Source organism: Accipiter gentilis, chromosome Z (genome assembly GCF_929443795.1).
Source record: "Accipiter gentilis chromosome Z, bAccGen1.1, whole genome shotgun sequence".
Classification (NCBI taxonomy): domain Eukaryota; kingdom Metazoa; phylum Chordata; class Aves; order Accipitriformes; family Accipitridae; genus Astur; species Astur gentilis.
In genome coordinates, this window is record NC_064919.1 from 2,742,224 (window position 1) to 2,767,238 (window position 25,015).

General features: G+C 34.1%; 1 protein-coding gene across 1 annotated transcript in view; it reads left to right on the forward strand.

Annotated features, from left to right (window-relative positions):
* The window catches only part of KIAA0825 (KIAA0825 ortholog), a 251,368-nt gene that overhangs the window by 131,972 nt on the left and 94,381 nt on the right, over positions 1–25,015 (forward strand). Inside the window, exons 19-20 of the mRNA XM_049795675.1 lie at positions 709–864; positions 4,853–4,947. Of these exons, the coding sequence (XP_049651632.1) occupies positions 709–864; positions 4,853–4,947 (251 nt within the window). The remainder of the gene's footprint in view (positions 1–708; positions 865–4,852; positions 4,948–25,015) is intronic.

Genomic DNA, 25,015 nt, shown 5'->3' on the forward strand with positions numbered 1-25,015 from the left:
CTTTGTAAAATGGTTCTATTTAATCAAAACACTTTATTGGCATGCAATGATGATTTATTTACATAGTAGTTTAAGAAGTGAAAACAGAAAAGATTGTGGCCAAAATAATCCTGCGTCTGTTGCAGTATAGTTTCTAAAATTGCCATGTAAATCATAAATGACTTTTAGTCTTTGAATGCTTCAACAATTAAAAATAGCTTTGAAGAGTAGGAGAATATTTATTTCCTGTGTTTAAACAACTGATTTGAACATGTTCATCAAACAATTAATTTACAGTCATGTAGTAACTATTTAATGCTGTCCAAAAAATAACTTTCAATGTTCATGTATAGTTTATCATGTAAAATAAATCGTATAATAGCCATCTTACATTCCAACAGCTCATAGAAAACATCTGTTTTTCATTTCCACTTACACCTAATATATCTATATTAAATGAGAATTGATACACATAATTTGATGACAATTTCAAAACAATAGCTTAGATTATTCTGATTTGCTTCGGTTGGATGGACATTCATGGATGTTACTTATTGTTTGTTGTAAAATGGTGTTACTCTTAAAAGGGTTTCTACTTTGTAAAAGATTACTTATTCCTTTAAGATAAGGAACTTCTATAAAGCACATTGTGTGATTGAAATTAGGGCAAATTTCGCTTAGAAAGCTAGGTGGCATATACTGTTTTGTGGTTGTTTTTTCTTCTACAAGGAATATTTAAAAGAGCAGCTGACTTGTGAGAATTCTTCTGAAGATGGTGTTACGTCCACTCAATGCCTGCCTTTGACACTGAAGGGCAGAGAAGAGCAGCCTGTCTTCAACCCCTTCCAGGTGTACAGACAATCTTGTGCAAAAGTGTTCAATCAGGTTTGTGAAAATCTGAAACCTTGATTATAGTATAATTTTTATTTGTCAATCTTATAAGCATGATAATGACAGAGACTGAAATTATGAAAATGGAATTATTTACATATGTTCACATTTGATGAAGTGGAAAGGAATATTATTACTTGTGAATCTAATGAGGGCACCCTCTACAATAGCATAAAGTTCAAAAAGCCATTATTTTCCTTTTCTTTTATCAGAATTATAGCATGTAGGAGTAATTTGTATTATTTAGACTTTCTGTGTTAGTTCAGTATAGTGAAGGAAAGCCCATTAGGACCAATGACATTTATTACATCTGTGTAATGTTACATAGGGCCAGTCTTAGTCCTTAGAAAAATCATGGCAAAACTCCAAGTGCACAATTAGAATCTTCCTGATAAGTCTTTCCTTTACTGTTCAACATTTCTGTGATACTTTGGAAATACAGAAATTTAACAGAACAGTGAGAATAAGCAGGGGGAAAAAACCACAAAAAAATGAAAGCATCCATTTCTTTGTTTTTTTCATTAACCCATGTTAGTGATATGTAAAGGTTTATAATTTACTTATAGAAATTAGATTCCTGATAATGTAACAGTTGCCTAAATGTCTGCCAGAGCACCACATGACCATTTCATTACACAAAATGGTATGTAGTTTCTGATAGCACTTGAACACTTAAAAAATCCTATACCATCTCTTCTCAAGTCTTCCTAGTCTATCATCTACAGTTTTGATTCACCCCTCAATTTCAAATATTCAAAAGAAATGGTATTACTTTGGCATGAAATTCACTTTACAGACTTGTGGTAGAAAGACATGCCTTTTCAGTACAACTCTGCTTTTAAATAATATAATCTCCTTTCCTAATTTTGAACATTTTGGACTATTTCACCAATTGTATTGCTGTGAAATAGATCTGTTTTGTGTTTTTTGGTTTGGATTTTTTTTCCTTGCTTGTCTAATGAATGCTTAATCATTGTCACGTTGCAATAAAAGTGTTAATATCCTGAAAAAGGAGATTGATACCAATTTCACAAGGCTTCTCACTCCAGAGGAATATGCTTTTAAAGTCTCTTTTTTTGTTCCACTAGTGCCTTTATGTGTATCTTAAATTGATAGAATTTCAGGGGCTACAGAATCACTTACTCCAATTTGAAATGCAGAAAATAGTTTACCATGCCTCAATTCTCAATTCATTAATAGTGTGGTAGAATAAGACCTTCAAGTAGTGACAACTCAGGGCAGAATTCTTCTACTACATGCAGGTTTGCAGTGCTCTATTAATCAACAGATGACAAGGGATAGTTCATATCAAATTGCTTAGGATTTTGTAAACTTTTGGCATAAAGTCTATCACCTGAATATGGAAAAATATCTTAAAATTAAAAGGAAAAACAGTGTAGATCATGGACCTTAAAGTACCGTGTGCCAACCCTGTTGTTAGACAATGACAGACTTGTTTCCTAACCTTAATAATATTATTAAATAATTTAGTTCCCTTTACTATAAAATTGCACATTTATTTAGTGGTGTGGGACTGTCTATTTGTAAAATAGTGGTCAGTTATAGCTCAGTGTCTGGTTTCCTGTGAAGGTTATTAGTAATGCTTGCAGAAGTTGCAAGAGCGCTGGCAAGGAACAATTACTCTTCTTTAAAGGATATATTTCTTCTTAAATTCATTTCTTATTGGTTGGCAACTGCCCTGAAGGTTAGGAGTTTATAATCCGTGATTAATTTCTTGATTTTCTTTAAATCTATTGTAACTAGATGGGTTTTAATACATACACTAACATTTTATCCTTTTATAAATTCTAAGTCCCAACAAGCTGTGGGTTTCACAACATATTTTGTCAATGAGTTAATTATGTATTGCTTTCTAGAACTTTTCTCTCAGAAGGGCCAATTGGAATAGGCATGGCAATACTGCTTGTGAGTCCAGACAGCTGGTTCAGCTCTAAACATAGAATGTTTGTGTTACACTACACTATACAATATATTATAATATTTAAAAATATAATATATAACAATATAAGAGTATGTCTATACTACGCGGTGTAGACGTGCTCTTACCTTCCTCAGTAGAGGACTTCTTAAGAGGAATTATTTCAAAAGCTTTCTGAAAGATAATTTGTAGTAAACGTTCCATGTATTGTTTGTTAGTATATGTAAAAATTGCAGTACATTAGGGTGGTTGACTTTTCTGAAGTTTTGCTAATTTGCCCCTATCATGTCAAATTTAGCAAGATACTCAATCGTAACTTCTATGAATTTTACTGCTCAGGAAACAAAGGCCACTGAACTGCTATTTTGAGATCAGCTCTAGCATTGCATTTTTATTAATGATATGTAAATTTCTTACCTTCTAACCCTCTAGTTCAGTAGCTCATTCTACGAAGTGTGTCATTTCTGTTAACAATTCAGCCACTTCATTCTTACATTCCTGTAAAAATCTTGGATAATCACCATCTGGTCCTAGTAACTTGTTGCTCTTGATTTTATCAATTTGTCCTGACACCTCAGTCTCTGCCAGTGCTGCTGCTCCTCTATTGTCTAATAAGCTTAAGTCTAGGCTATGCAGTTCCTCAACAGTATCAAGAAGAAAAATGCTACAAAGAAATTATTTTCCTTTCCTGAAGTGACTTTTTTCAAACTGATCCTTAATTTTTTTCACAGAACTGATGAGTTTGTGGACCAATATGGTATACTTATAAATTTTCCAGTTTTATGACTGTTGCTACTGGATGTTTAGCCTCTCCTTTTTCTACCTCTTGATTTTACAAGTACTTCCTCCATATTTATTTGTCTATTTTTAATTCAGTGTAGAGTACAGAACAGTTGCCTGTTTCCTCCCCTGTGTTCTTCTCCCATTGTTCTCTCAGTTGACTCTTTTTTTTTCCCTTATTTCTTATCAGATGTTCACTATTGCTGCTTCATTCACTTTCCACTTTCACACTACATTATTCTTTCTTTAGCTACTCTTTGTTCCCTTTCTTACTCTGTATTTTGCATTAATTTTTCTATGTTACTTTTAAGTGCATGCCAAAGATGAGGGTTAGGGAGAAAGTTAAATTAAAAGAAATGGAATAAAATAAAGTTGGAAGGGAGGAATTGCACTGATTCTGCTCTCCCAGAAGAACCAAGTGCTGTCTGTAAGAAGAAAAAGATGCACTGCAAGATATAGTTTATGCTTCTTATTTAGGTTTATTTCCATTGTTTTGACTTGCTTCATTTTTTTTTAAACTACTCAGTGCTATTTTAGTGTTACAACAATAATTTTTTAATTATTTCCTCCCAAGAATGTTGAATTGCAGTCACTACGTGACCATTACTGACAATGAAAATTAATATTATGCAACAGGAGTTACTGTTTTGTAAACATAAGAATGTTGTGTGTGGTCTTTTGTCTGCCCACCATTATTGTAGATTGCTTTTATTTATCAAATGAGCAATATGGAGTTATATTTGTTCATATTGTCTAGACTTACTGTTGTTTATAATAACCATCTGGTGACTGAAGTGACTTACAAAACAATAGACAAGTAAACCATCACTCTAATTACGATACAGGTTACATCTTGAATTCCAGCTATACCAAGTTTTTCATGACAAACTTTTTGCTGACAGCAGAAAATGTAAATTGCTGTTACATAAAAAGTTGCCAATTATTTTGCTTTTCAAACAAAGAGTCAAGCTCTCAGACAAAGTGGTTGGGCAGAATGCCATTAACAGTTGGAAGAATAACGGTTCAAAAAATTGATTTATCTTTTTATAAATAATGGCTACATCCCCAAATGGATTTATAAATTAATTGCTGTCTTATTGGAATAAAAACCTTCTTCTGTGGACATGATTGATATCATCTGTCTAAGTCCTTGTTCTAGACCCCCCTCCTTCTTGGTTAGTATATCACAGCTGGAGCTTTAATTTACTGATCATATTAACACTGATTAATAACTAACAATAGCTTCTTGCCATGTATCAACAGTCAACCATTACTGAATGGAACTGGGATTGGTCAAACTTGCTGCCAAGTTATTTGGGACTGCATCAGATGACCTTCAGGGTGCTGCTGGGACACAGGTAATGGGATTTTGGCAAAAAATTGCACTTCCCTGGTGTCTTTTTTACTTTACAATAGTCAATACACAAAGATTTTGCTGGTGAAATTTATAAAACAAATATATTTATGCAGTTTTAAAATGGAGATACTTATTGTCTAGTGTATTTGATCCATACAAAGATGGTGTTCAGTTCCTATTTGGAGGAACTTAATTGTTCTTTCTGTCCAAGACGTGAGTATATGTTGATACTACCCTTAAACAGTGCTTTAAAAAGAAATTAGTAACTTTTGCAAACCTATACTGCTTAGGGAGATTTCAGCTGTACAGCACAGAACTTATGGGATGTTTACTCAAGTTGCAATGAATCTTAAATTCAGTTGGGGGCATGACAAGTGTAGTTAGAAATAGAAAGTGTTTCCTTAATAGTTTTTAACTAATGGAAACTTTTTTAATATTTTAACACTTTTTTACTTGTAAAAGTTAACTGATTAATTGATAAGCAGATATATTTAATGCAGAATTGATACTTGTTATATTCAGAAAGTTGTAGGTGGAAAAGTGGGTCTTTTTCTAAAATATTTGACACTTGTATCCTTGTGAAAACTGGAAAACTTACATGTTGCAAACTAAGAAGTTTAACATTTCCTACTTAATTCTGAATCCTCCTGATGACATCTAATATGGTCATATCATTCCTCTTTTAAACTGAACTGTTTCTCTATGTAGAAATGAGAGTGACAATTTCAAAAGTGTGAGAATTTGCATGTCAAAAATGTTTTTGTTTTTTATGCCATATTCTCAATTTGTCTCTAGCAGTTAGTCTTAAACATTTAGTTCTTCATTTCATATACAATATATTCATACAGTCTATTTCTAGTCTTTCTTAATTTTGCTATGATTAATTCTTTCCCACCCAACTTGTTATTTTCCAAAATTTTAATGCAATTGAACAAAAAATTATGCTGGCGAAAGTGAGCCATTCAATTCTCCTCTTGATGTCCTCTGTTACACACTACCAGACAGAACATGGGACTTCATGGACTTTTTGGTCTGTACCAGTGGTGTCTTTTTAAGTTAAATGGCAGAGACAATTCACTGCTAATTTTTTTTTTCTTTGATAGTTCTCCTGCTGATTGCTAACTCTTGTCCTTCATTAAAAATGAAGTAGTTTGCACTTTTAAAAGAGATTCACGTGGAAAGTCAGACTCAAGCTGGTTCTTGAACTTCCCTTCATGTTGATGTCATCAATATGAGCCAAAGAGAGCAGGGAGGACTGCTGTGATTTGCAGAGGGAACATTTTTTGTGGAGATTTCATCTTCTCTGATATCTTGAAACACGTTTCTTTTTTTTTTTTTATGTCTTTATAGAGTTTAGAAAGAAGTCACGTATATGCCTTCTCTGTCCTTCTCTGTATTTCACGCCTTTGTCATATCATCTATTGTTGCATCTTTTTTTTCCCCATTTAATAAGTGCCCTAATTGTTGTCATCCTTCCTAATTTGAAAATGTCTCCATTCATTGCCCTTATACATGATATGGAAATTCTCATCTAGAAGTGACATTATGCAAGCCATTAATGATTAGCTCATGGATTTATTATTTAAACCACTCTACAGACCAACAGATCGTTTAAACCCATTGTGATCATTAAGTAGAATTACTAATCCAATATCTGCCATAGCGAGCAGCATCTCCAACACAGCTTGTCTTTATGTGACTTAATTTTTAGCATAACTAAAGTATGTCTGCTCATGTTTTGCAACCAGCTAGGCCAATTCTAGCTGGTCTCATGGCTACTCAAGTAAGCTTTGCAGTGGCTCAAGTGAGCCCTGTCTTTACGTGATTCTTCATGCTCCTTCCTAAAACTGCGTAAACCTCAGTCTTCCTTGTGGTCACTCAGGAGTTAAGGTTCAGGCTGAATGAGTGTGTGATTATTTTGACCTCATGTTTATGATGGGCCCATTCTGTTTCTACTATTTGCCTCCTCAGAGGAGTTAAACAAAACTAAGGGCAGTGCTTGAAAAGAGTCAGAATCATCAGTTTATAAAGTGGAGTGCCATAATACTTGAATTACTCCTTTCTTTAACACACGCTAAAGCTTTCCCTTATCAGTAACTTATGTGCAGGCAAAAATATTTTTACCTGTTCACAGTGATATTGGTGTCTATTTCCTTTTTTTATATTTAAAGAGAAATACTGTCTGTTGCATATGAAGTAAAATAAGTATGCTCTGCTCTCTCTTTTATGGGGAAAAAAAGTAAAAATTCTTAGGGGACTCATTTACAAGGGAAATGCTCCCCTAACCTAGTTAATGACTGAGTTAGGTGGGAGGGGGTTATGGGAGCATTGTCCCAGAGCCAGCAAGTGGTAGGCAAATTAATTGGTTGGTGGTTAGGGGAAAGTAAAAGGCTTTTAGGACTGGTTAAAAAGGGAATGAATTGTTGTGTACTACTCATTGTTGGCTTCATGTGAGCGTGTGAATCTAATACACGCATTCCTAGGATCCTCAAAGTAAAAGTGTTTAGGAAATTTTTGAAATTAAAGATGTGGATCATTAATTATATGATTTTATTTCAAGTTTATCAGATATAGAACACTATCAGGAAAAGCCTATTAAGTTGAGCAGTAAGCAGTTACATAGACAACTTAATGTCCATCCCTATTTACAGTTCATACTTTTAGAAACTGTAAAGAAGTTTTCCTTGCAGAAGAAAAGGGTTATATAGATGGATTGCTTTCTTTTCTAGTTTTACTTCTTACTCTTTTTTTTTTTTTACGTATAGTTTGAGCTGCAAGAATAGAAGTTAACATCATTTAAATTATACTTGAAATAATAACTTTTAATAATAAGCCTGTTAATATTCAGCTAATTTATAGTACTTGATTTATCCAAGTTTTAAAAAATGTCCTGCATACTTACACAGTACATGCTGCTTTTTTCGGATCTTAGCACTCACTTGTCCATCCTTAGTTATTTCAGTACCAAATGGGAGTTCCTTATCTCTGATACATATATTAAGACAAGAAGAGTGTGTGCTTTTATTTATTGTTTAATTCACGTGTATCTCAGCTTTTAATCACTGTCCTGTTCATGAAGGAAAAATTGTTATTGTCTGACTAAATCAGCATGTTGAAACTGTTTCTGCAGTTGATTGTATGAACTATGATCTCTTCTTTTTAACTGGCTGGCCACTATCTCTGCATATTTTCACATTTGAAATTACTTTAGTGACTGTGATGAGTTGACCCTGGCCAGCATCAAACTGTCCATATAGCTGGGAGAGAACTAGAAGAGCAAAGGTGAGAAAACTCATGGGTTCACATAAAGGCAGTTTAATAAGTGAAGCAAAGCAGTGCATGTAAGCAAAGCAAAATAAGGAATTAATTCGGTGCTTCCCATCAGCAGGCAGATGTCCAGCTGCTTCCAGGAAAGCAGGGCTGTGCCCCTTCCCAGCTTCTTGCACACCCTCAGCCCAGTTGCTGGGGGTGCAGAGTAGGAAAAAGAAAAGGTCCTGGCACTGTGCAAGCACTGCTCAGCAGCAGCCAAAAAGCTGATGTGTTGTCAACGGGGAGGCACAAACCCAAAGCATAGTACCGTACATTACCCTTCTTATTTATCTACTCTCCTTTACACTGATATATCAGTTAAATACTTTCTGATAATTTATTTTCACAGAAGTATCTCAGCAATTTGTACATAGTTATGAGACATGAATATTTTGCTGGGTTTGAGATGTGACCTTTCTTCTGCAGTTCTACAGGAATTTCAGGTGTATTGAATACATTACTATAGAGAATAACTATGTTTCACTCACTCTAATTATGAGAAACAACTGAGACATTTTTGTAACATGTGAAGCCATTCTCCAATATTGCAGTAATTTGCTATTCTGAGGAGGAGCAGCCGGGATTCCCTCCTCTGCACTCAGGGATGTTTCATGGAGCACTGGTGCCAGTGCAGGGCAATAAGCAGTGATTTATTTGGAACAACGTGGGGATGCGCATGCGAGCAGGAGCCCTCTAGGAGCTACAGGGACAGGCAAAGAAGAACTCATGACTGGCAAAGCCAATGACAGTCTGGTACAAGATCTTAAGAATAGGAAGCATAACAACTTAATAACTGAGAGGGGAATATAGAATCATTTAGGTTGGAAAAGACCATCAAGATCAAGTCCAACGATATGTTGGTTTGCCATAAAAGTCTCAGAAAAAATACCAAGTTAGAAAAATTATACAAGTTAAAACCAGTATTTGTTCAAGTGGGTAAGAAATGCCATGAAGAACATCTAGACTGGAAATTAAAAGATGATTTCAAACAGATAAACTAGTGTAGCTCAAGAAGAGTTTTCCAGAAAGTGTTTGCACAGTGATATGAGTTTAAGTAGTTTTAAGTTGAAACAGGATAGACCAAGTGGTTTACTTCCAGTCATGTATTCCTTTGATAAATATTCTCAACTGCCCAGCAGCCTCTCAAAGCAGTGTAGAAAACCTGGAATTGTTTATATAGTGGCTTTAAGGAAACTATAAAAAGCTAGTAAGATTGTTTTCTACTAAAACTGGATAAAATACTTTGGCTTTCTAGTAATGTTTGCTGCAAAATATACACAAACTCACATTCTTTGGATGCCAGAATTTTTCTTAACATAGTCCAGACTCCATTCTGTCTGACAAAGTACTGGGCTGTTTGCAAGTGAAACTGCTTTTTAGAAAGGTAAAGACTATCCTTGGCAGCAGGGTGCTGCCCTAAGATTAAGAAGATCCCTTTATGCTGTAGAAGCTTATCTTGTACCTAGTGTCTCTCTTTTTTGAAATCCTTTTGACTCAATTGGGTGAGGACTGTCTACCTGCCTTTTGCAAATAAATTTGTTAATGTAGTTGTGGCACTTGTTCCCCATACAAGAGTTAGGTGAAAAAATTATATGTTTTGCCATTGATTAAGCTTAATAAAAACCAAAATTAAGGCAAAAATTCTTGTTTAGAATTTTGAATGATTGCAGGGCAAAATCTGCATAGCTCTTGTATATTCTAGTGGATACACAGACACCATCTGTTGAGAATGGTAGCCATATGGTGAACTATTTATAGAAAATGTTTATATTCATTGTGTTGTTGATTATCTAGATATCCAGAAAATGCTCTTTTAAAATCCAGTTTATCAACACATGGAAAAATGTATTATGTAGTTTTGAAATTGAAAAGAATGTCAGCAAACTGCATGTGCTTTGTTGTCTGTAAAAGATTTTTTTTTTTTTTTTTTTTTTTAATGCAACTCTACAAAAGCCTGAGTCTGAGAAATGAGTGAAAATACCCAGGGTATGAAAAGGTAGGAAGTTCTCTAACAATTTTCTTCATAGAAGAAACAAATGGTGGAAGAGCAGTTACTGGCATAATGCCAAGACAGAGACCATATCTGCATGGCAGAGGATGCCAGTGTTATGTCTAGTATACTTTTAGATGTGTTAGTCAATCCTTCTTCTAAACTGCAGATGATCCTAGACCTTTTGTATCCAAATTGCTGGATATTGGAAATCCATATTGTTGTTACGGCTACAAGTCAACTATTAATGATGTGTTGGTGAAGAACTGGAATGCCATTAATACTGCAGTAATCACCACCTGCTTGGTGAGATTATAATGGATGCCCTTATAATGCATGTGAGAACAGGCTTTCTAAAATGCATGGGAGGCTATGAAAGACAGTATCCCATTGTTCCTGTGTTAAAGGAAGCAGGTGTAAGGTATTAATCCATTATTGCACGTCTCTTGGTTGATCACAGAGTCAGGTTCAGACCCTAATGCTGGATGTACCAAAAAAATGTCACTGGGATTTTGAGGAAAATCTGATTTTGACCTTTCTGGATAAGCAAGGACCCTTTTCCATAAATGAGTTAGTCAATAACAAGGTATATGTCACATCCGTCAACATAAGGATTATCCCCCATCTGCTTATCCTCTTCTGACATAGCTAATGAAACTGTACTCTGACCTTAAAGGATCTGTCAAAAGTAGGCTTAGTTCCCTGCCTGGCAGTTTTTAAGCATTGATGGCAGAAAGTAGATCGGTAAGCAAGAGGGAAGACAGTACCCTCTATTACATACTATTTGAATGCCACTCCAGCCACTATTATGTATACAGTTGTAGCATGAATTTCACAAGTAAGTGAGGCTAAAGGTGAGACTTCCCATATGCAGTACACTTTAGACTTCTCTGGTTGTTAGCATGCTGTCTCTCTCTCTCCTGCAGACATGTTGATGAATCCTATGAATAAAACAGTATTCTCCAACAAAAGATGCTAAAAAGGAAGGGACTGCCATATCCCAGTTAACTTTAGTTAATGTGAGCTCTTTTGTAATATTTGGAAGTCCTTTATGCAGCCTTTGCCTGTATAAGATGTGGAAGTACATATTTATCAGCTGTCTTTGAAGTAACAACTATAAAATTGCTTAAATAAGGTTTCATTCTAATTTGGTGCTTTTTCCATTGCTCAAACCTGGCCTCCAGAAAAAAGTAAAAAAAAAAAAAAAAAAGTATTGGTGATTCATGTTTTGCATTCAAAAGTGTGTTAACCACAGCTTATTGGCTGGAGCATAGACCTGTGAGCTAAAACCCATTCTTCTAATAATGTCTCACTGTATCTTGGTTTCCCCATTTAAAATTAGGTAACATTCATCCACAGTTTTATGTCATTTGATATGTTTTGATAGAAAAAATGCTAAGTAAATGCAGTGTATTAGTGTTAATAATGCATATATGCATTTATTGTTAGGATTCACATTTAATTGGTTTCTTTAATAGTATATAACTTTTTTTATAACTAGTTATTTTTGTATACTGCAACCACAAATAATTATTTGGAAGTGTGACACTTTGACATTTTATGTCACTATCTAATTAACCTGGTGATTGGCATCCCATGACCTGGCTGACTTTCCTTAAAAATAGATACTTCCTTTCATCTGCAAATAATTTGCGTTCCTTTCAACTCTGGTTTGCATCCTGTTGCTCACTAGGGATTCTTAAGTGGAGATAATGTTTGTTTTCTTATCTGTTCTTCTTCCTCTTTCCTGAGCCTTTCTGATCCAAGTTTTCATTCTTAATAAATATATAGTGATCATAAGTGTGTACAAAAGCTCTAAACGTGTATTAATGCATTCAGAGTACTGACTACCCTAACTGTACACACTGGCTTAGCTACTGACCTTATCTATAGGCTTTCTTGCTACACCTACAAAGGAAGAGGCTACAGCACACAAGCCAACAAGCTAAAAGTCCGTTTTGCCTGTCAACCTGTTGTTTCTTCCTTCTGCTTCTTTTAGATAACGGATTTTCAGCAAAGTGCTAGTAATGCAGAGTAATTCAATTTCCATACAGAAATCTCAATTTCTTTGCAAGCTGTAATGAGTTGAGACATGCAAATCCCCTGTAAGGTAGAGGGGGAAGTATTAATATCAAAGTTAAACAGATGGAAAATCTGGTCCTGCAAGTCACCTTTAAGGTTTCTTCTACACTGCAAAACTAGTCTGTAGCAAAGCCAAGAGCAGAACCTAGCTTTTTTGACTAAATTTTAGGATACAAAGCTACCATATAGTAGGTGATGTGTGGGAACTGTTGATGTGCACAGTCCTAGGAGACAGGAAAAGGGAGGTGGCTCAGCTTTAGTTACACTTAATTGTGCAGTTAGTTTGAATTACCTTGCAAGTCTTCTTAGAAAGTGGTAGGCCCATTAGTTTTCCTGGGAAGGAGATGGGAAACAACTGTATGCCTTCTCTTGACCTTGAAACATTTGCTGTTGCTACCACAAAGCAAGTAGTAAGGACTGGTGGCTGCTACTGTGCAGGTAACAGACTTCCGTAGCTGTAAATGCTCTCTGTTGGTGCTACAGCTTTCCCACAGGTTATTGGCTTTCTCACGTAGCTTTCCTGGATGAAATTCCTCTGTCCTGCCTGGCTTGCCCTGATTCAACTGCTAATTGCTTAAGAAAGGATGACAAGTCCCAAAGATCTTATTGCCTCTTCCCCAGGCACAGTTGTCAAACTGGCCTTGAAACTTTTAAAATCATGGAACAGTTTTGAAGATACAGCAGGTTTGGGCACTTTCACATGTGTTCTTGCTAGGTACTGTGATGCAAGTAGTCAGTTTAAAATCTGCATAAACACTGTGATTTGAGGGTTTCTGATGCTGACTCATAATCTGGCCCAGAAAAACTGTTGGGTTTTTTCTTTTTCTCCCCTGTAAACTTCCTTCTGGGATCTAACGACAAAGTTTAGTCTTTGTGAAAAGTGGGAAACCATTATGCATCCTGCATCATGTAGCAAAGAGGGAATTCAGAATTGTCATTCTAATAGTTGACACTGGAAAATGTCATTGAAGAAAGCTTTTTTATGTTAGTCTTTAGATTGACAGGTTATGACAAAACTGCATTCATGTTGCTTGAATACATCTTTTGTCTAGTTTTACATGCTTTTTGACTTGTCTAGAAAATGACATATTGAGGTTTTCATTAGCCTTAACCAGGTGTGATTTTCTTTATGGAAGATACCTTGGTAGGACTACAGTTGAAGGCGAATAAACCAGTGAAGCTTAGAAAGGCCATGGCCCTTCTTCAGATGGTAGCGATGAATTGAAAGACTCATTAATCAACAACCAAGTCACAGGTGTGATGGCTTTCCTGCAAACTGCCAGCAGACTGTGAAAGTCACATCCAACACATGAAACTGTTAAACTAGATGCATCTATAAACATTCTTAAACTTTTGTCTTTCCATTTTAGTTGAAAAACACAACCCTGGTATGTTTTCATTATTGAATTTTTATTTTTTTTTAACAGTAATATTTGTTTGTTTTCCAAGGAATGCTATTCAGTTTAGGAAACAAAAGAAAAACCTGATACTATTTTCATCTTTTGCTCATTTTAAAACAATAACAAGATCATTTAAATGGACACATTGTTTTGATTGCAGTAAGTGTAAATGGGTTTAATATTATACATTTTTGTATGCATAAAACATGCGCAAAAGCTTTAACAGAAAAAAATGAGTACAGTGATTTTCTCTATGTAAATGAATGGCCATTTTCTTCCTGATTTTCCAGTCCTTTCAAGTAGTATAAAAATTATGTGGAACAGAGATTCAGAGATACTGTAGTGCTGCAATGTAGACAGAAAGTCATAAGATGTTTAAAGTGAAATGATTTAGAAGGTTTTATTATTTAATCAACCTGCACTGGATTTTTCACCTGCACTGATGGGAAAAACTCATAATAAGAAGCCAAAGAATGAAATCTCCATACAATTTTTCCACATCATTCTTCCTTAAACTCTGTGGATCCCCTGGAATGAAGAAGAGTCTAGTCAGAGGTCTTATACCTCCCCATTAATTTTTTTCCCCCAGATTATCCTTAAATTGATATACTCCCTGTAGATAAAAATTAATTTTACTCTGTCAAAGAGCAATGAATATGAATTTGCTTGGATTTTTGTATTTGCTAATTCCTTGGTCTCCCTAATTGTCATCTTTTTCCAAATATGGATGCTCAAGATAATAAAAATGCTTCTTTAAAATCTGAAGCAGATGAGAACAGTGTCCCATCTTCATCTGGGATGAGGAATTTCTTTATAGTAGTCTGATCTTCTGTTTCCCTCTCTAGCACATCTATCTTAGTTTTGAACTTCATATCTAGAAATTAATTTTAATTTGCAATCCATATTCTCCACTTTTTTTTAATGCCTGGATTGCCAGTTGCAAAGTTGTTTTGGTCTTACTCAATTTAAATCAATGGAACTGTATATAAGTATAATGCCTGCTGGCTCAGCAACACTGTAATGCACGCAAAAGGCAAAGAAGCAATGGTGCTGCATTTATTGAAGTAATAAGATATTATAATAGTGGTGTATCAAAAGTGATACCTGCTTTGCCTTTACAAGGCTCTGTAAGCAGATATTTGAATATACCTGTCTTTAAGATATATCTGTAACAGATCTTATCTGATTACTCAATGTAGTGCTATTGCTTGTTATAGGAAGGCTTGTTAAAGTATATACAGCTGTCATGTCGTGTCACCCGTTTTAGAAAGAACTGTTGTAATTTCATTTTAATGGCAGTGTGTTTTAAAACAGATTTTACTATTGGGATCAGGGAGAATTGTATTTTGTTTCAAGTTGACCATAGATTATTGCCTATATTTTTGCCCATTAACTTTCTGTTGTTGCTTTAGCTCACTAATTAAACACCCCCACAAAAAAACCACTCTCTAGAATAATACCGAAATGATCCCTTTAATTGTACTAATAAAGACTGTGACAGCTGAATTTAAATACAACCAAACTCTTCCCACTAAAGTGTTAATGAAATTAACAATAAAAAAGTATAATGATTTCTCTTGGGATAATTACATGGGTAATTTAACAACACATTTGGATAAAAACTGAAAGCATTTATGTGATATATAGTTAAACCTCTGTAAATGGTATATAGAAAATCAAAGGCTTTCTTATTGTCTTTCAAGTACAAAAGAAATCTTTAAAAATGTTAAGTAGTAGCTCCTCTTAAAAAGTAAATTAATCTTTCATTTCTCTCATATTTCCAACATCAAATTATTTATTGTTTCATATGGAGAGACTGTCAGATTATGCTATAGAAATAGCATTTAATGTACTTACTAGTCTCAAAGTGAATGCATAGACAATTGGATCTTCTCTTGCATAGCTCAATGGAAAAACTGTTGTTGCATAAGAAATTATGATGCAATATTTTCAGAATTTTATCAATAAAAAAGAATGGTATTTGAATAGTAAATATATGAATTTGGAGAAGAAATATGTGACAGTAACCTTACAGGCCTTCACTTTCAAAAGAAATAAGCCACAAATTTCAAATGTGAGCTGACTTTCCATTAATATAGTAATACATTTTTACAGATCTTTGGTACCTTGTTGACTCTTTGCATACTGATCATCGGATGCTATGATTGCCCCATGTACAGAAATTAATCTGATCTGGTAGATGTTCCTTAATTCCTTTAATTCCTTTTTTTTTGTTGTTTTTTGTTGGTGTTTTTTTTGTTTGGTTTTTTTTTGTTAAGAAAAGAATTTCTTCTCTGGCATGTCTCTGCTGCACTGAAGGAACTGCAATTCACAGAGGGAAAGGGAGTTCTCCAGTAAGCCAGGCACAGGTTATTTATCACTTTCATTAGGTCATAGTCAGCACCTTAAACTCATCCGGAGACCAAGGGGCTTTCATGATGACCACTGAACATCTGATAAACATATAGTCTGTTCATTAAGTGAATCGATGCTTGCTGCAAGAGTCATTTTTCTAGTTGTTTTATATTATAGCCACAAGCTGAAATGTGTTCGGCAGCTCTCTCCTTCCACAACCTCTGAATGTGGTCTCGGAGAAACAAGCAGAAGCTTCCTATTCAGAATAAATCATACATATGACTCAGGCTAAGGCCAGCCTCATTTTTTTAGATCCAGCCCCAACTCTACTCAACATTAGTTGAAGTATCAACCTATATTAAGCAAAGACAAGTGAAAGACACACGGTCATATGTCTTTCATATACAAATAGCCAGTGCCAACAGCAAGTCTCTCTCTCTCTCTCTCTCTCTCTCTTTTTCTCTCTCTTTTCTGTCTAATAACTTCCTAAAAAATTCCATGTGTGCCTTGAAGATTAGCAATAACAGAATGGTATTTTATGGGATTCCAAATGTGAGACCTCTTCAGGAAAAGGAGTAATTACAGTTACTCTCAGACACTGAAAAATGAAACACACTCTCAAAATTGGATGTATTAGACTTACAGAGGACAGTTCTGCTCACTTTTGCCAGAATCTACAAATAGCCTAACAACGTCTCATGGAGTGATTGTAGGTGTCGGATATAGCAGCAGTTATCGGGAGTGCTTGTTCTCTGTGTGTCATAAAGAGATCATTGACCTCTGTCCACCCAAACTTTAACCCCAAATTGTCACAGATCAAGGTGATCTATGACATTCAGATATTTTGAAGTTAGGCTCAAAGAACATTCTCCAACATCATGCCTGAAACAGAATGGTTTGATACTAACCATTCTGAGTTAACCAGCTTCAGGCTATAACTTTCTGAGCAAGAAAGATTCAGTGATAGTCAGCTGGCAAAGGATACTGCTTTTCTTTATTAGTTTTTCACCAGGAAAGGTGAGCCTAGAACAAGGTTTGTGTGATGAGGCTTTCATGGTTTTCGTAGTGTCTTCATTATTGGCAAACATTTCTGGTAGAAAATTAACAGATTCTGAGGTCTTAAGACCATGCTTTAGTTTATTTTACAGCAACATAAAGGAGTTGCTGTAATGCTTTTAGAAGTATAAATGTTGTCAATTTGTTTACTTTATTGATACTTAGATCAGTGAGGATTGAGTTTCCTTTGCAGAAACTATGATCCTTATACCATGATCTTTTAATTCTTCCATCAATTTATTTTAATTGGTTTTGCAAGTGGTTTTCCAGCCTTATTTAAAAAAAACCCCAAACATTTCTTATTTCAAAAGAAATCAATCTTATTACTCTTTGTACCTCTAAGAATTACTTTGTTCTTAACAATTCTCAGAAACTCAGATGTGTTCCCTCTGGCCTTGATAAATTGCTCTGGTTTTAGGTTTTCAGTTTAAGGTCTTCTGACCTTCAGTCTTTTGATGGTACCTAATATGTATCATCTACTGAAATTAGGAGTGATGTATTTTTTCCTCCTGCAGAATATAGAATTGCATTATAGTATGATCCCCATTGCTTAGTTTTTATGTGTTTTAATTTCTATTTCAGCTTCTTGTATTTAATTAGATTATATTAACAACTTTTCCTTCTATTTGCTGTGCAACCAATTATTCCACAAAATAACTCCTGAAAGTGTTGAAACTGTATTTCCAAACTATTTACCACTATATTATTGGACCATTTTATATGAAGATACCTAAAATGATTCTAACTAGCTTTCTCATTGACTTCGTTCTTTTGGGTAGTCAGTATCCTTCTTGGTAAATCTGGATTTGGTATGATAGCTCTAGAAACATATGTGTATTCTAGAGGTCTGTCCATGTGGTTTTAATTAGAATGGTTTTCTATTTATTAAATTTGTTAGATTAATCACTGTATGTTCATCTTTTCAACATAATCAGCCTATTCTATGTAGTTAATAGGTAAGTATTCCGTCTCCCAAAAATGTGAACCATTCCATTACGATTCTGTAGTATCTTTTATATCGGGGGAGGGATGAGATGGAATGTCTCCCTTTTCCTTCTCTGAGTATGTGTAGAAGTTTGTTGAATACGGAGAGATGCCTGCTTTGCTTTTCAGTTCTATTTTTATATTACTCCTGAATTTTACATTGCTGACTCTACAGCTCCTACCAATCCTAAACATATTTTTCTTCTTTTTGTGTTAACAGTCTCATTTACAGTGATTAGGAGAGAACTCTTTCTTTTCATGATGGCCTTTTCATGACATTTTCTACTGTGTTTTCTTAACGTCATCAAATTTAGTTTTCTCATTTTAATCTATCTTTGCTGTCACATGCAGAATTTTCCTACATGGGGATTAATGAGTGATTAATCTTTTTATTCCATACTAAAACGTAATCCTGAAACAGCTTATTCATATCCTTAATCTAATGAGTTGTCTCTGTGAATTCAATACAATAACCGGAATTCAACATGTTAGACTAGATTGCATGTTTGCAGTTCTCGGGCTTGAGAAGGAGACTACTTGGATTAGCAGTGTTTCTTTGGCCATCTCTTTGTCTTGTGGTTGCATATCTGTGGTCTGCAACAACTGTTTTCCTGCCCCACAGTACACAGTCTGTATCTTGTCTGTATAAGTACACTGAAAATACAGCCTATAGAAATATTAATTAGAAGTTGAATGATAGATTTTATGGGGGCCTACTAGGTATTCTGAGGGTGCGGTACTCTTTTGTTCTGTAAAATAAGACCGTAGTGAGCTATACCATTAGACTATCCATTAAATCTCGTCAGTCCCAAGAGCAGTTTTGAGACTATTTTTTTTCAGTTTGATTCAGTTATGATTTATTAGAAATTATTCTGAATCTCAGTAGCATATGCTACATATCTGTTCACATGAGAACAAACGTATGTTCATAAATGATACTGTGTTACTAGTTTCAGAACATTAAAGAAATTCAGGGAATATTTACTGTGAGGCAGCAAAATAGAATTTAAAGGAGTGATGCTCTATATCTCAAGGAATATATTTTCAAGTGCTTTGTTTCAATCTGAAGAAAATATTCTGTTGGCTTCTTTCCTTTTTTCCTTTTTTTTTTTTTTTAAAGAAAAGCATTTAGTAATATACATTTAATCTTTTGGTTATTGTGTCATCTATTGTTTTGGAATACTAATTGTTAGAACAAGTGAAAAATAGAGTTTTAACCACATACTAGTTCCTCCCACTGGGCTAAGAATTAGCAAAGTCATGGTTTCACAAAGTCGATGTCAAATATTCCTGTGGTTAATGTAATAAAGAAATTAGAATTAGTTTTTCCTACTGCACTGAAATAGCTTAGGAAGAGGGATGAAGAAAGGAAGGTAATTTTTCTGTTGCTTAAAATACTTTTCTCATAGTTTATTGAAACGATAAATAATAAGACTGAAACATGTAGAACAAGCTTTGGTATAACTGAATTAATTTTAAAAGAGCTGGGGTGTTATAGGGACTGTGCACCCTGTGAACTGAGTGGGTTTTTTCTTTAATGGCATTTTCTCAGCATCTGATAATAACATAAAAATAAAGCTTTTATATCTTCTGAAGCAGACTTGTCAGGTTCTCAGTGGCATCTTGTAATTGTGAAAACTAAAGGTATGCTTTAAGTCTCCTCTGTTAAGCAGCTATTTCGAGGTCTTTGCCGGCTTATTTTTCTCTATGGTTTTAAATGCGTGGGAGAATTTGATCAGTGTCCTTTTTATATTCAAAACGAGCCAGCTTCTGTCTCAAAAGTGTCTTATTGTCATGATGTCACTGCATCTCAAGATTTGTGACCTTTTGCTCCATATGGATTCATGGTAGACCTCGTTGTGTTTTTGCAGGCTAGATTGCTTTTGTCCCCCCGCTAGGGGGTATCAAAGCCTTTTGGACTAAAGTTTTACATACTGGTAGGTTTGCAAATAAATAAATAAATGGGATAAAAATAATATACTAAAAGTACCCAACAGCAACTGAAAGCACCCCACAAAGAAACAAACCTGAAGTTTATGTATAATAAAGACCGCCAGATGTCGCAAAGGCATCGTTGATGAAGTGTTTTTTTATCCAAAATGTGGCACTTATATGAGGAATAGTAGTATTGTGTTTGAGAGTTGCAGAGGCCATAACAGGTCAGTGAAATGTCCTTCAAACATTTGATTTTTACATTTGAGAATAGGCCAAGATGAAAAGATAACCACATATCTGACATTGACGTTACTACCATTTAGACAACCGATGCAATTGCCTTAGTCAGTGGGATCAATCAGACCTTTATTACTTTGAAAACCACATAAAAGATTTAGTTTTGTTTTTTTCTTATAAAAATGAATGTTCTGAGCATCACCAGATCACAAACTTCTAAATGTAAAATTATTATAATATGTATATAGTTTTATTTTCTCCTTGTTCTTTTAAAAGTTGAATACTATAAAAAAAACATTAAAAAGAATAACAAGTAGTCTTGAAAGAATTTGAGCTGAGTTGAACAATATGCATAAATTGGCAGTTTAACAAGTAGAACTTGGAAACAAGTATTTGATGATTGATTTTTTTATTGAGACAGAATGAGAATGATAGTGGATAAAGTGATTTTCCTTATTGAGAGAAAATATAGTGTTTTTCAACATGTCTTCAGTATGAATGGAAGCCCTGTCAAAAAAACTGAGCAACACATAATATCTTTTAAAAGGTAAATTAACATAAGTATATCACTTAGTTTATGGATCAAATTTTACACTTGTCAGTTTTATTCATAATGTCATAAAGTTTATATTGTAAAGATAGTGTTATTACCTTTGTTATGTCCTGGAAAAGCCTAATATTAACTGAGTTCATTGTAGAATTTAAAGTATATTCAGCTGAAGAAATGCCAGTGCAGAAAATTAAGTCCAAAATATGTATTCATGTGCAGATCTTACTCAAATCCCTAGTAATTTTAAGTACTTGAAATACATTATTCAACAAGTAACCTGCTGTACGCTTGCGTTTAATGGGCTCTGCCTGAGTATACAGAAGCTGTCAAGATAAAATATGGAACATGCATCATTCTAATTCAATTATGATTATTCTTAAAAAATAAAATAAATGTGTCCATGTGTGTTTGTGTTGTACGTGGAAATGTGCAATCTTTATTGCTAGGATTGGATTTGAATTTGCTTTGTATGATTCTTGCTAATTTCTCTGTTGCTCAGGTATATGTGTATACACCACATAAACACTCAACATAAAAATATATAAATTATGTTTATTCAAACATTGAAGATGTTCAGAATGTTAACTGAATTTATACTTAACATACATTTCTGCTTGCTTATGTTATACATTAAAAAAAGTAATTAGTGATATAGTTATGCATATACATATTTGTGTATTTGTTACTGAACGAGTTAAATAGGCCCTGGACTTTCCTCTAACTTCAAGTAAAATGCTTGTTGAGAATTGATGTGAAGCAAGCACGTCTTTATCTCCGATTATGATTTCGATGACATTTGTCTTTTATAATTGTGATGTCAGTGGAGTTCTTAACTTAATAGGCAGTTCCTAACTTAATAGACATAGTTGCATAATATTCCACAGATAGCAAATTCTTTAACTTTACCCTTGAAGTCACTGCATGACAATTGAGGGGGTTTTTGGTTATGGGTTTTTAAACAGAGGTGGATATGTGTGTGTTTGTGTACTCTGCTTATGAGCTACATACATATGGAATACTTCGTGTTTTGTTCTAAGACTTTATGTATATTTAACCTTTAATTTAACTAGCAGGTTGTAAGATTTCCATAAAAAATAGATGAGCTTTGAACTCACTGAATGTTATTGGTGTAGCACAATCAATCATTTCTAAAGGTTAATGGTGTTAAAAACAATGAGAACATATGTCTTATTTTTAATACTGTTATATTAGTAAAATTATTTAGCATAGATAAGGAATTTGTATCCTGTTCTTTGTGTTAAATTGGGATTTACAGTTTTTGAATAGCAGATTATAGGTTTTATTATCAAAGTTGAAGGGGGAAAAAGACAAATAAGTATTTATATAAACTTTTTTACTATGAATAAGATAATTGGTGATATGGTAGCTATGACATCTCTCCAGAGCTAAGTTGATCTGGAATGTATTACAATTTTTTGAAATGTTTTTACTTTTCCCCATCCCGTTCTGCTATCTTTTAATAAAATATGACTTATATAGGTGTTATCCTAATTACATCATACACACGATTCCTCAATGAAATAAAAAGTCAATACTTGAATGACAGTGTGGTGGGGGGGTGGGGGCAGGCGGCGCACAGGATTTCAAATGGTAAAAACCTGCTGTGGTAACAAAGACTGAATCCATCCTTATGTTGCATAGCTTCCTGATCATATCTTTAAACCTGATAGTAACAAAGAATATTTATTTGTTGCCAAGCTATTGTAGGATTTATTTCTGAACTCAAATCCCAATTATCAAGAAAATTGCATCCCCTTTATCTCGCAGAAGGGTATACTGCATCGTAGTATATTTGGTTATTTGGTACTATAATATTGTTACCTTGCTTGAAACACATGGTCCCTCTTGATATACAAGAAGAAAACTGAATCCATTTCAATAAATTAATAGGGATGAGAATCCCAATCCATCGTTCTTTTCAGAGGTTCACATACATTGTAATGAAATGCATTAGGAGTTTTCTTCACTTGAAATCCAAATGAGACCCATTTTGGCTCACACCCTTGACAGTCTCTTTTATAAGCACTGCTGTCTCCTGTTCATGTGTGGGCTTAGTAAAATGCTTCCTTTGTAAGATGCACAGAGACAATATAATGCCATGAAAGACGAAGGTGTCAAAACACAAAGTTAGAGGCAATCTAATCAATGCCTCCCGATTTAGCCTTTGAAGGCTCTCTTCATTAAAACTCTTTAATTGTGAGGCTTATCTTGAGGTAGAGCTGTTACTTAATATTTTTCAGTGTCATTCTTTGGACAGTCATTTGTACCTTTTAAACGTAATTTCAATATTCATTGTTTAGTAAATTGGATGCCTTGTTAGCAATAGTGGTGGTATGAATGACTTGCATTCAAGTGATTGAAGGTAATAGTGTATAAATGCTTGGTTCTCTCCCCCTGAAGTTTAATGTGTTTTATTTCTATGTATGTCATTATAAAATATATGGTTTTCATTATGGGTCTTTTTATTTTTATGTATAGGAATGCAGGTTAGAATATTTTAAAATTATGAATAGAAAGACTTGTAGCTGAATCTTTTTGAACTTTTTAAAATTTCCAGATTCAGTGCATAAATTCTATGTAAGTGGTGAAAAATGTGATCTCAGATTGTGTTAATCTAAATAAATTCTGAAAAGTTATGAGATAAAAAAAGATGGCACATAGGTGTTTTCTTCACAAATGATCATAAACTTGGTAGTGGTTGCTAGAAAGCAACTTCCTGAAATTGGTTGAAAACAAAATGTGTCTGAAAGCACATAATTTAGAAAATGCTTTTAAAGGAAATACTTACTTTCCATCTGAAAACTGCCAACATAAAAATAAATTAAAGCCTGCAATACAAGTAATCTTTTTTTTGTGTGTGAGCCAGATGACATATTTTTGTTCTTAAAAAAAGATGCCCATATATATCTACACGCACACACATATAGTTTGTGTGTGGTGAATTGTGCCATACTAGCACGTGTATATGCATGTAAGACCTATATCACTAAATGCATTTTCCTGTTACAGTCTTTGCTCATAGTCCTATTAAAATCTTGAAAGATCTACTGGAAAACAAACATGGCATGTTTTTACAATCTCTCATAAAACCTACATCTTTTTAATGCCTGGAATATTGGGAAAGCTAAAACTACCTGATATTTCCCTTGTAATAATTTACAATAAAAATACTTTTAACATGTAAAAAAAGCAAAAAGGTGAAGACTGTAGAATTGATTTGCAAAAATCCTTGAAAATAAAAAAGAATTGAGGCAACTTTGACCTGATTTTTAAATGACTAGTGTGGTGAGTACAGCTGCTCTAGCTTAGTAATTATTTGTGATAGGTTGTTTTTGAGTCCCATATGTATAGGAGCTCCAGGCCCAACTACCTCATTTGCTGGCACACAAACAGATTCTTCCAGGTGCTGAAAATTAAATTTTAATATATTATTTAAATATTAAGAGAATTACAGTTTCAGTAATTTTACTGCTACAGCTGGAGTGCAAAGTGTGCCTGTACACTATAGAGGTTGTTGCATGGTCTACTAGAATGAAAATTCCCATTGGCTTTAAATACTTTCAAGGAGGTAAATGTTTGATGTAAAGATAAAAAAACACATATTTGTTATACAGTGTACTTTAAAAATATTTTGTGGATCTTGACCTATTTATAGACAAAGATTTTAAAATGTTACATGGCAATTTATATGAATTCACATTATAAAATGGATAAAAGTTTAAGACATAGTAAGGAAAAACTTAGTTACCCCTGTACTGAGGGCTTGAGTAAGACAACAGTTCCAAAAAGCTGTTAAGCAGATGGTTAACCTAAAACATGTATTTAATTACGTTGATACCAAGTTAATATATTTTCTGGATTAAAGTTCAGGCATGTGACTTTAGTGCATTTAATCACATGGAAAAAATGTGTTGCTGAATTGGGGTTCTCAACCCTATTTCAGGGATTAAGAGAAATATTTGGAACTAACTGACTGGTTTACACCAAGTTTTTACTCTAGGAAAATTAGGTAGGTTATCATAAAAAGGTAAGGTAAGTTTTAGATAAGTTGTAGGATGGTATAATTGCACTGCACTGAATATACCATACAGTGAAATATATTTTTAATTCCAAGAATTTTCTGTGATGCCCATGCTTCTGTTTCATCATT